General features: G+C 44.0%; 1 protein-coding gene across 9 annotated transcripts in view; it reads right to left on the reverse strand.

The window, feature by feature from the left end:
* CCDC125 (coiled-coil domain containing 125) overlaps positions 1-8,205 on the reverse strand; it is a 31,875-nt gene extending 23,670 nt beyond the window's left edge. The window contains exons 1-5 of one of the 9 annotated variants that reach the window (XM_053657242.1): positions 8,115-8,204; positions 4,379-4,458; positions 2,922-3,111; positions 2,739-2,819; positions 543-898 (exon numbers count right to left, since the gene is read on the reverse strand). In XM_053657242.1, the coding sequence (XP_053513217.1) occupies positions 543-858 (316 nt within the window). In that variant the 5' untranslated portion in view covers positions 859-898; positions 2,739-2,819; positions 2,922-3,111; positions 4,379-4,458; positions 8,115-8,204. Of the gene's footprint in view, positions 1-542; positions 1,857-2,738; positions 2,820-2,921; positions 3,112-4,378; positions 4,459-8,114 lie in introns of all 9 variants that reach the window. The other 8 variants (XM_053657240.1, XM_053657246.1, XM_053657243.1 and 5 more) reach the window with 8 other exon arrangements.
* Positions 8,206-12,872: the final 4,667 nt, after the last annotated feature.

Here is a 12,872-nt window from a genome sequence, read left to right on the forward strand (position 1 = left end):
CCCTCCAGAGGCTTCGCTGACCCTTGCTGAAACAGCCATGCCCCAGGCCCTCCACTCACTCACTGTCCCTTCACTCACCACCGCTTGATGTCACTTAGCTCCAGATTTATGGGTTTATTTTCTGTCTCCTCTACTAAAGTACAAACTCCATGACATTACGGCCTTTGACTATTTTTCCAGTAATGTGCCTCACAGAGCTTAGAACTGTCCCAGACACCTAATAGGTACCCGATAAATATTTGTTGGGTAAGAAATAAAGAATAAATGAAGTGTACCACTATGTCACCAAAAAAGCAAGGTAGGTAATTGTGTACTGATATCACTATGTATTAATACAGAATAACTAGTGTACTTGACAATTTGAACAATTCTTGGAAATACAAGCATCAATTACTCTTGAACCATCACCAATCTCCAGAGAAGAAGAAAGATAAATTTCTAAAATCCACTCTGGTGACCCATTTCCATGTGCGGGAAGGGTAGAAGCACTAAAATTCACAGGGGGAGAGGAGGAGGAGGAAGAGGGCACCAGGCATCCTTACCGGGTCTACTCTGTTGTCTGCAATGGGATGTTCTGGACCCGAAGGGGTGTGTATCTTGCAAGCCCTTAGGCCTGGAATATTGAAAAACAGCACCAGTTCTTTCTTCCCCCTTTCCTGGAAATGGGGGAGGGCTAAAGTTCCTTTCACCTGATATTTTTCTAGATGTAAAAAAAGGTGAGGTTTGCACTTCACAAATACCGCCGGGCCTTCTTCCGAGGCCGTACCCTAAATCGCCTTCTGCCATATCGTCATCCTCGGGTTCCCAGGTCTGCGCCTGTGCCCCCACAGGCTCCAGAGGCCTCGCCACCCTGCTCATCAGCCAGATGCCTTATTGACCATAAGGAAAAAATGGTTCCCTGTAGTTAAGAAGAAAAGTAGTTAAAACACTGTCAGTGAAAGAAAGTTGGGTTTTCCCAGGGGGAAAAAGTTCACGTTTGTGTTAATGCAGGCGTGACTATCCAAGAGAAGCACCAGCACACAGATGCAATCCAATTCAACATTTCAGACCTTGTTAGGTAAGAAGCATTCCAACTGTTTATTTCAAGGAGGCAGTGAGTTGTAAGGAAGCAGGAAAGGCTTTTCCTTAATGCAGTAATCTACTGATCGGGATAAAGCAGATCAGCCTCTGCTAAGGAAACAGCATGTTCTTGATGCACAAGCTTATACAGGAAAGGGTTCTGTTTTCACAAGCCTAAGAGCTATAGAAAATTCAAAAAAGTCTCTGAAAAATCAGACTGCCAATGGCTGAGACCACTCTGTGTCTGCCCCTTCACAGCCCTTTATCCAGTTGAGGTTACAGGGACTCCTCCCCTTTCTCCCACAGCCCCAACTTGCCTCATCTGCTATTTCTGTGCAGACAGTTAGTATATGTGGGAGGGATGAAGGTGCCCCACCTCTCTTTCTAAAGTCAGATTGCATTTGTGTTCACAACCTATTTTTCAATGCAACCAGAGCAAATACCAAAGCCTTTTCATTGGCTAAATGCCCTAGGCTCCCTCTGCCCCAGGCCCTCAGGCTGATGGCCCTGGCCTCCAAGATACTCTGGACCAAGCCAGGCATTCCTGCCCTAGAGCTCTGTGCTCTCTCTACAGGGGCAGAGAAGGGGGGGGTGGGAGATGGGCCAGGAATGCTCTTTCCCAGGACAGATGCACAGCTGTGCCTTAGCTCCTTCAGTCTTGCCTTCTCAGTGGGACCCTTCCTGACACCCATTTTAAAATTGCTAACTTCTCCCTGTCCACTTACCTGCTTTATCTCTCACCTTCACACTTAGACCTTCTAACTGGGGTGTCCACCCTTTGAAGTCTCTGCACCACACTGGAAAAAGAAGAGTTTTCTTGGGCCACACACTAAATAAATTGTGACATGTAATCACACAGAAACATGTCATCATGTTTTAAATAATTTTTCGGTTTTGTGCTGGGCTGCACTGACAACCATTCTGGGCTGCATGCAGCTCTCGGGCAGCAGGTTGGACACCCCTATTAAGACAAAAGCCACTTTCTCAGGCCCCCTTTCTCAGAGCTGGCTAGACCACAAGCATGACTGGCGCTCATCATTTCATGATGCACTGGGAGCACCCTGAAGGTGCAGAGGCTCCAGGAACCCAGGAAACAGGACATGCCAGACCACAACAACGGACTGGACCCTGTACCCAAAGATGACACTGAAACAAGCTGCGGACTAACATCCTGTTCCACAACCACCCCATTTCCGGATAAACACTCAAAGCTCTGACCCCCGAGGGGCTAGTGCTGGTGCACATCTTCACACCTAGCCCTCTTCCGCCCTTGGGCAAGTGAAAATAGAAACCTTTACCTGCTGCACTTCCTTCTCCTTGTGAATTCTTTCACAGCCCATGTCACCAATCACCCTAACACCTTCTAACATACCCCTCCACATTTTACTCGTTTTTCAAATCATGCCACTAAAAGGGGAAGGTAGTGAAGCTGCGGATGGCACCAGCCTGACTTGGATGCCTCTCAGGAGGTAGGGCACCCTGAAAACTTCCCCCCGCCAAAGTCCAAACCCGCTCTAGACGGCCCTAAGACAAATGCGAGCCCCACAAGGGCACAAGTTTTCACCTGTTCAGATCCCCACTGCATTCCCAGTGCCTAATACTGAGACATAAGTGGTGCTCAAGTACTTGTTTAATAAAAGAATAGAGCAAGGAAGAAACATATACTGAAACCAACTTGCCTCTAGGGTAGAAAAACAAAAGCAGTCACCTCAGCAAGGCTCCATACTGGATACCTCGGGGCTCACTGCCTGCCCTTCCTCCTAGAAGAAAACATCTCCAAGTAAAAACCTACAGAGAAATCATAACTGAGCCTTCCTGGTCTGAGGACCATTGTGGGCACCTACCTGCTGACAGTGGCCTACCTGGTAGCTGGAGGGCACCTGAAATGCTCAGTTTAGTACACACAGTGCAGTCAAGGGGGACTTTCACCACCAGATGTTTCAAAAGAGCCGCTTTGCTGTACTTATTTAGAAATATTTCATCCTTTTCACAAGACTCATTAAAAATACAAAGGAGTCCTGGCTGGTGTGGCTCAGTGGATTGAGTGCCAGCCTGCAAACCAAAAGGTTGCAAGTCAGGGTGCATGCCTGGGATGTGGGACAGGTCCCAGTTGGGGGCATGCGAGAGGCAACTGATTGATGTGTCTCTCTTACATTGATGTTTCTCTCCCTCTTTCTCCTTCCCTTCCCCTCTCTCTAAAAATAAATGAATAAAATCTAAAAAACAAATACAAAGAGAAGAAAGAAACGAAACACATCTGACATATTTTTCTAAATATCCTATTTATAAGGACTTTCAAAAATCTCAGTTCTTCAAAAATAATTAAATCTCTTTTCTTGCTGCAAGCTCTCTTATTCTTCCACTATTAAAACCAGATATGGGTGCCAAATAAATTTAATCAAATATGAAGCATATTTGGTTGCTTTAGGTCAAAGTACCATATATTTTCAATGCTTAAAAAGAAAGGCCCTTAAAAGATTTGAAGTAATTCATCATAAAAACAGATGCAAAGATGGAAAGACACTCAACACCATTAGTCATCAGGGAATTGTAGATTTAAACTACAATGATATACCATCGCCTACTACTGCCAATTCCAAGTACTGCTGGGATATGGACATCCATGTACACTCTTGGTGGGAGCATAAAATGATACAAACACTGTGAAAAGTTTGGCAGTTTCTTTCCAATGGTGACCCAGCAACTGCATTCCTGGTATTTACCCAAGAGAAATGACAACATGTTCATATAGAGCTGTGTGCATGAATATTCATAGCATTATTCAAATTAGCCCTGGATCTGGAAATAGCCCAAATGCCCATCAACAGGAAAACAAATGATAGTACATCCATCTAATAGAATATATTCACCAATAAATAATGAATCCTGATAAATGCAATAACATGGGACAATCTTAGAGATTATGCTAACCAAAGAATCACAGTACCATATGAAATCCTGGAAGAACTAGTATTCATAACAGACAATAGATCAGTGGGTGCCTGGGGTGGGAAGGTGACCTTCAAAGGGCATGAGGGAAGTTTTCCGGGTGATGGAAAAGTCTTATATCTTGCCTGGAATGATGGTTTGTCAAAATTAATCCAACTAATACTCAAAATGATGCATATTATTTTATGTAAATTTTTAAATTAAATGTGTTGGGGTGACATTGGTTCATAAGATCACATATGTTTCAAGTGTGCATTTCTATGACACATGCTCTGTTCATTACACTGTGTGCCCACCACTCAAAGTCAGATCATCTCCATCACCATATATTTGGCCCCTATACCCTCCACCCTTATAGGCTGAATTTTACCTTTAGTGCAACAGAATCCTGTTTATAATTGCAACTTCACGTCTCTGTTAAGGAAGGTGTGGTCACAGTTAGGCAGCCAGCTGTGAAGAAAATGGAATTGGTCAACACAAAGAAAAAAGCAATTAAGAGGAAAGAATATGCAATCAGAGGACTAGCTAAGAATATTTTTTAATGTACCATATATAAGATCTGTCTAGAAAAAGTCCAGCCATTGTTAATATGACAAGAACAGTTTGCCTGACATCCAGGTAACCTGGCAGCCAAGGAGAGTGAACTGGAATGCACATGTGTGAACAATGATGACTTCACTGTATTAGTCAGTGGGGGTGGCAGACACAGTTGAGTGAGCATGTGGACTGTGTGGCCGTCACATTTAAAATGACTGAGCAAGTAGAGCAATGAATCTGCATCAGATTTTGCATTAAGCTTCAACATTCCTCTGGAGAAATTATTTGGATGATTCAGGAGGCTGCAGCTTTGGGCAGCTGGTGATTGGCAGCTTCATCACAACAATGTGCCCTGTCATGCATCACACATCACACATCACACATACGTTTTTGGTGAAAGACCAAATCACCTAAGTGACTCCGCCCCCCTCTAGCCCAGACTTAGTGACTTGTGGCTTTTCCCAAAACTAAAATCACCTTTGAAAAGAAAGAGATTTCAGACTATCGATGAGATTCGGGAAAATACAACAGGGCAGCTGGTGGCAATTGGGAGCAACTGTGTGAGGTCCTAAAGTGTCTGCTTTCAAGGGGACTGAGGTGTCATTGTCCTATGTACAATGTTTATTGCATCTTGTGTCTTCTTCAGTAAATATCTCTATTTTTCATATTACATAGCTGGATACTTTTTGGACAGACCTTGTAACAGGAGTCATGGGAACACCTTCCTGCTATTCAGAACTGAGCGAAGTACTAAGCTTTTGCATAGTCTTATGCTCTACTAACTTTTAAAATGTAACTTTAGGAATTGTTGGCTGTGTACTCTCCCATTTTTTATATACTAATAGTAATATTAATATGGAATACAAATTAAACCTGACTCTTGGAACACATTACTAACATTCCTTTGGACTAGTTTTAAATGTAATCAATGTTGACAACAAGGGAGGCACCAGGATGTGCAACAGAGAAGGCCTGACTTCAGGAGGGCTGGGTTCAAATTTCACTCCACCACCTGCTGCTCTGTGATCCTGGGCTAGTCATTTAACTTCTTGGAGTCTGTTTTCTTTCTTTCTTTTTGAAGACCTAATTTTTCTAGAGAGAGGGAAAAGGAGGGAGAAAGAGAAGAAGAGAGACTAGTTGCCTCTCACATGCACTCAACCAGGTACCTGGCCCCACAACCCAGGCATGTGCCCTGAACCGGAATCAAACCAGCAGATTTTCAGTCTGCAGGCTGGCACTCAATCCACTGAGCCACACCAGCCGAAGCTTGGAGCCTGTTTTCAAATCTCCAGAATGGGTTTAAGCATAACCATTTTATAGGGCACCAACAATATATTTGAAATCAATGTTTAATGCATTAGAATTTGAGTATTAGTTTCTTCATTTGCCAAATGAGGGGATTGGATAAGATTTTTTTGGCTTTTTAGAGCTCTAATGTCCAGTTCTGTATCAGCATTTTTCAAATTGTGCCCCATAAAACCCTAGTTACATGAACTATGAGGCGTTGTTAGGAATAAAAGGGCCCTTCTGGTTTTATTAAGAGGTGTATTTTCCTATGCTAGTCTAGGCATACATGACTAGCCCAAAACTATACAGATAGTGGCAGAGCCAGAACTAGAAACTACTTCTCTGGCTCCTTGTTCTGTGGTCTGGCCACTTGGGAAAGGCAACAGAATGATCAGACTGCAGACTGAGCAAATCCTACTTCTGCACTAACAACTCTTTGAAAAGTGACCGATGACTCCCTAATCACTAAATCCAAGACCTAGTCTCGTTCCTCAGCCACTTTCACTTCTGCAGAAGCTCCCTACTGACTCACCACACCCAGGCACCTGGTCCACTATGGCTCTTCAACCTCACAGGAATCTCCCACTGTTATCTGCCTACCCGGGCTCCTTTTCCTCTTCCTGTCCATTCTGTATATGTTTGGCTTCCATTCCAGCAGGATATCCTAGCAGCAATTCGAACACAGCTTGTTCAAAAACAAATTCACACCCCTCCCCTACTCCAGCCATGTCTCCTCGAGCCCTCTATCTCTGCAAATGCATCAACCACACTCTAAAAAGATCCAAGTCTCAAATTCAGGAATACATTTTTTTCTTTCCCCTTCTTCTTCTTTCTCTCTGGTACTTTCAGATGTCAAGTCCTTTAGATCCACAAACTCTCCCATGCCATGATCTTCTTTGCACATTAACAGGCTTCACAGACTTAGCTGAATTTCTTGTACTCCACATGGCTAAACCAATAGTTCCCTAATTGATCTACTCCAAGCTATCCTACACAGTTGTCAAGCACAGTCCAAAGATGCCCATCACATTCCATAACCCCATGACATACAAATATATAATAATACAAGTGTTGCCTTGTTTTCTACAAGAAGAATCCTGTTTTCACCACCTGCTTCAATTGTTGGTACTCGTTGGGCATGATCTGTGCTTCCGTGTAAAAGAGACCGCATTCTCTTCCAGGTGGCCTCAGCATGGTCACCTTCGATCCTCACCTGGGGCCATTCTCCACCCTAGGAATGTTTTTTCCTCTCAAGCCCCCCTCAGTTCATGACAGCCTCCCTGCAGTAGCCTTCCAGACTACCTTGGGCCAAATGTGATTTCTTCTACCTCTGAGCTATCCTGGGTCTGAATTGTCACTTTCAGTAGTGCTTCTTACCTAATGATTTCACTGTATACACTCACTGTATACACTGTATAGTTCAGGGAGTGTACGTGTCTCATTTGCTTGTGCATAACAGGTGTTCCAAAGGTGTTTAATGCTGATGGACAGAATTAAAAGAGAAAATAGATTCCTTCCTGGAAAACACAGACCAGAAGCATCCACACCCAGTGACCTAACAACTCTTGCCTTAGCAAACAAGTTGGTCAAACAATGCCTGTCAGGTCTGTAAAAGAGGAATGAACTGAACCCTGGCCTGGTCAATACTGGCTAGGTGCACAGCGCCATAGAATTTTGTTTTGTAACTCTTCCTGTTAAAACAATTTTAGATTTACAGTTAATTGCAAAGATGATGCAGAGAACTCCTTTATATTCTTTACCTAGATCCCTCTTATGTTACTATTAGAGTGCCTGTATCGAAATGTTAAGAAGTTAACATTAGCTAAACCACAGACTTTATTATAATTTCCCCAGTTTTTCTCCTGATATTCTTTTGCTGGTCCAGCAGCCAGTTCAGTATACTATATTGCATTTAATACGCTTTCGTTGTTAAGCGTACTATTTCATGTAGTACGCTTTCAAGTCAAGAGAAGAGGAAAAAGGGCAGAAGCAGTCTCGCAAACCCATTCCTTATACTTTCAATGTCGGATGAGGCCACTAAACTGGCTTTAGCAGGATAGGAGCCAGTTTGCCAGTTCGTCCACAACCTGCGGAGTTCCCTGACCTGCGCTGCCCGGACCAGCTGCTCCCCCTCCCCCAACTCGCGGTTCCGCCTGCCGGCTATGCACTGCCCCTCCACCCCAAGCCCTGTCGGGAGCAAGGGTCAGGGAATCAGGACTCCTGCTGAGCGACCACGACCACCGCTGCCCCCACCGCCCCCGCGTCCCCATTGGCGCGCTCACCTAGCGCCGGGACACTTCGCCAACGCACCAGCCCAGCAGCGGCGTCCTCCAGCCACGTGACCGAGAGGCGCAGTCCAGAGCCGGAAGGCGCCGCCTGTTTGGACCCCCTGAGTAATGAACTGTGCTCTTCGGAGAGTGCCACAGGCGGTGAGCTCTGTCCAGCTCCAAAGCCCCGCGCATTCCCCGCTGAGGGCACCGGAATGCACAGAACAGGACCGTGTGTGCATCAGTAAAGGTAGCATTAGACTGTTCAAAACGTTGTTTCTACAAGTCGCATAAGGGAAAAAGGGTGGAGGCAGACCTTGAAATGCAGGCTCAGCCCTAGGGTGCGGCGAGGGCATTGCAGCCCTGGGGCCAAAGCCTGGCACTGGGAAGGAACACAGCGGGTGGCGGGCCTGGAGTGCCTAGCAAGTGCTTCTCTGAGCCATCTTTTCCTGTGGGTTTCTTGAAATGGACCCTGCCTTCTCAAACCTCATCAAAACTCCTTAGGCCATCAGATTTATTACCTTGGTGAAATGATTTTGGTATTTCCGAATACCCAATGGCGATGTAAAAAATGTCCAAACCTATTCAGAATTTTTATGAGTTTGAGGCAAACTGATTACAAGTGTCAAGAAGCAAAATCTCAAGGGACTGAGAAAATTCTCCAGAGAATGGCAGATTTTGCAGCTTAGTTTATACATTAGAATTAAAGGAGGAGAGTAAGGAGGGTTACATGAAGTCCATTGGTGGTAGAGTAAGGGGGTAGGAGAAAGAAAATCTGGGAAATTTCTGGGCTTGGATAGAAAAACAAAATAGAAGAATACATGATTCTTTTACATAGGTGGGTATGAAACTGGAAAAGCCGGCATTGGTGCTGTCTGTCACCTACCAGACCCGATAAGCAGAGACAGGGATTGAATCTTTACAGGAGCTTTATTTGTGATCTGAGAAGACAGTGGGTTTGTACCCTAACAGACCACTTTACATTCCATTTTCAACCAACCCTTTTGAGAAGGAAGAAGAGTATGGGTAAGGGGTTTGGAATTCAGGGGAAAAGTTAATTAGATAAAAAGGTGCAGCATTCTTTAATCTGTGCCCTGGGCAGTGGTCTTTTTCTGTATTCGGGGGTGTCTCACCCTGGAATGGAGGACAGTGGCTCAGATGCCATCTTGATTGCCCACAGTCCTCCTGTGGCAGGCACAAAGGTGGAGCTGCTTATGGTCTCCTGGAATTAAGGTGGGTCAAACCTTCAGTTGCTGGAACAATAGCTTTTTACATATGGATTAGCAAGCTTACTAGCTGTTACCTGAAACTAAATATTTTCAACATTCGAGTCCCCATTAGGTACAGGATACTTAATAATTAACATTTACACCCCAGAATGGTATTTGGGGAACAAGATAACAGTGAGGGGTTCTGAGGTCTCTGCTCTGGTGCAGCTGTTGTGCCCTGAGGGGTCTGGGACAGGAGATTACTCTGACATTCCAAAAATGTTATGTTAGAAGAAAAAGACAATAGACAGCCTCACTTAAGATTGACATTTGTCAAGGAAGCTACAGACCTAGGACCTGACTACCCATCATGACTTGCCTTTAGTTATGAATTTTTATGTTCAGACCATCCTATGTGGTTACTTTGTCTCTGAGTTTGTAAGGCCCACAGCTCGGTCTCCCCTGAGCCTGTCAGGTTTAGTATGTAACCTCTGTTTTGTGCACACCAACATCTATGAAATAACTGAAGAGATTTTGTAGTGATCAAAAAACTTGGCTATGGAAATCTCTAAGCCCAGCACAAACAGCAGCCATCTCAGATTGCTTTATGGCTTGGGCAGGGTGCCCCAGGCAAAACACAGGTGGGGGCTGACCTTGGCCTGCACCACCTGGGAAACCCCAGGGCCAGGTGCACCCAGTGAACAACTACAGACCATGGTGAAGGACCACTGCCCTACCCCTGCACAGCTAACCCTCCATGGAGGGCTGAGGTTGGTGGTCAGTGGTCACAGCCAGTGCCTGCAGCTCACTGGCCTGGGAAAATCCTTCCCATGGATCTGCCAACAAAACGAAAGGCTCAAGTACAAGAGGAGGTTATACTCAGCCCACATGAAGGGCACACCTGGAGTACCAAGCGTGGGTGGTAGGGAAGGCTGTGCCACTGGGCCCTACAGGACACCTACTATGTTAGGCCACAATACCAAGACATGGAGTCAAAGCAGCTCTACCTAATTCACAGTAACAAACACAGGGAGATGACCAAGATGAGGAGACAGAGAAACATGGCTCAAATGAAAGAACAGATCAAAACTTTTAGAAAAACAGCTAAATGAAATGGAGGTAAGTAATCTATCAGATACAGAGTTCAAAACACTGGTTATAAGGATGCTCGAGGAACTTAGGGAGGACCTCAGCATATCTAAGACCCAGTCAGAAATGAAGGATACACTAATTGAAGAACAATTTACAGGAAAACAACAGTACAGTGGATGAAGCTGAGAATCAATTTAATGATCTGGAATATAAGGAAGCAAAAAACAACCACACAGAACAAGAAGAAAAACAGAATCCAGAAAAATGAGGAATACTAGTATAAAGTCTGTGGAACAACTTCAGGAATTCCAACATTCACTTCACAGGGGTGCCAGAGAAGAGAAAGAGCAAGAAATTGAAATCTATCTTTAAAAAATAGTGAGAAACATTCCCTAATTTGGTGAGGAAAATAGACATACAAGTCCAGGAAGCAATAATGTCCCCAAGTATGATGGATGCAAAGAGGCCCACTACAAGGCACATCATAATTAAAAGGCCAAAAGTTAAAGAGAGATTCTTAAAGTACCAAGAAAAAAAGTTGGTTACCAGATGGTTGCCAAATGGGAAGGAGGAGGGGGAGAATGGGTAAAGAGGAGAGGGGATTAAGAAGTACAAATAGGTAGTTACTCAATAGCCATGGGGATGTGAAAGACAGTATAGGAAATGGAGTAGCCAAAGAACTTCCACACATGACCCATAAAGATGAACAATGGTGAGGGTCTCACCTGAGGGAGTAGGGGGCACTGGGTGGAGGGCGACAAATGGGGGGAAAAACCAGGACAGCTAATAGCATAATCAATAAAAAATATATAATTAACAAAACTTGGTTGGATTCAGATAACTCTGGATTGGAAATAAATAAATAAACCCTTTCCTGTCAGTAGCCAGTTTCTTTCAGTCTTCATCTTCTCTAGATCCAACCCACATTTCTCTTAATCAGCTGCTTTTCAAAAGCAAACATACCTACACATGTGGAAAACTAGATAGAACCAAGGCTCTAAAATTTCTCCTAATAGAATAAGATCAATGCTATGTGCTTATTAGATACTTAGGGATTGAAAGCTATCAAAGAAGATTAATATATTTATAACTGTAAAGCCAGGTGTGTATTAATTCATTTAGTATGAGAAACATATTCAATAGCTTTGCAAGCCAAAAATTATTTTGAGTATAACATCATTTTGAATATGATAAAAACCAATGGGCTGTCCACTTTAAAATGGTCAGTTTTGCTAGACTTCTGGCCAAGATGGAGGAGGCATAGGTGGAAACTCTGCCTCCTCAACCAACCAAGTTCAAAGACAACAAAGTTTGACTAACAGACACGCAACCAAAATACAGAAAATTGAACTGAACGGAATTCCAACAAAAACCATTCAGCCAGACTGATAAACCAGGCAAAGGAGCGAGCACTGAGACAGACTGCCCAGGCCTAGCAGCGGGAAGCAGCAGAGGGGACTGCTATTGCCCCTCTTTGACCCCGCCCCCATATACAGGGTCACAACCCAGCAACCTGGGCAGCCCCGCCCTGGTGAACACTTAGGGTTCTGCCCCTCATACGTAACAGGCGTGAACAGAGCAAAACATTATGGCTCAAGAAGAACTCAAAGCCCCAGAGCCAATAATTCTACGTGACCAGGAGATAGCCAACCTTTCAGATGCATAGTTCAAAACACTGGTGATCAGGATGCTCAAAGAACTGGTTGATTTTAGTTACAAATGAGAGGAATAAATGAAGGCCAAACTAAGTGAAATGAAGGGAAATGCACAGGGAACCAACAGCAATGGGAAGGAAACTGGGACTCAAATCAATGGAGTGGACCACAAGGAAGAAAAAAAACAAACAAAAAAGAATAAAGAAACAAGAATTCAAAAAAATGAGGAGAGGCTAAGGAACCTCCAGGACATCTTGAAAAGTTTCAACATCTGAATTATAGTGGTACCAGAAGGGGAAGAAGAACAGCCATGAGTGGAAAACTTATTTGAACAAATAATAGAGAAGAACTTCCCCAATCTGGCAAAGGAAACAGACATCCAGGAAATCCAGGAAGCTCAGAGAGTCCCAAAGAAGTTGGACCCAAGAAGGAACACACCAAGGCACATCATAATTAGCCAAGATTAAAATGAAGGAGAGAATCCCAGAAGCTGCAAGAGATATGGGGACAGTCACCTACAAAGGAGTTCCCATCAGACTGTCAACTGATTTCTCAAAAGACACCTTCTGGGCAAGAAGGGGCTAGAATGAAGTAGTCCAAGTCATGAAATCCAAAGACCTACAACCAAGATTGCTCTATCCAGCAAAGCCTTCATTTAGAATGGAAAGGACAGAGAAAGTGCTTCTCAGATAAGGTGAAATTCAAGGAATTCATCATCATCAAGCCCTTATTATATGAAATATTAAAGGGACTTATCTAAGAAAAAGAAGATAAAAAATATGAACAGTGAAAGCACAGCAAACTCACAGTTATTAAGA

The sequence above is a fragment of the Artibeus jamaicensis genome, unplaced genomic scaffold (assembly GCF_021234435.1).
Source record: "Artibeus jamaicensis isolate MK-2021 breed Jamaican fruit bat unplaced genomic scaffold, CSHL_Jam_final scaffold_369, whole genome shotgun sequence".
NCBI classification, from domain to species: domain Eukaryota; kingdom Metazoa; phylum Chordata; class Mammalia; order Chiroptera; family Phyllostomidae; genus Artibeus; species Artibeus jamaicensis.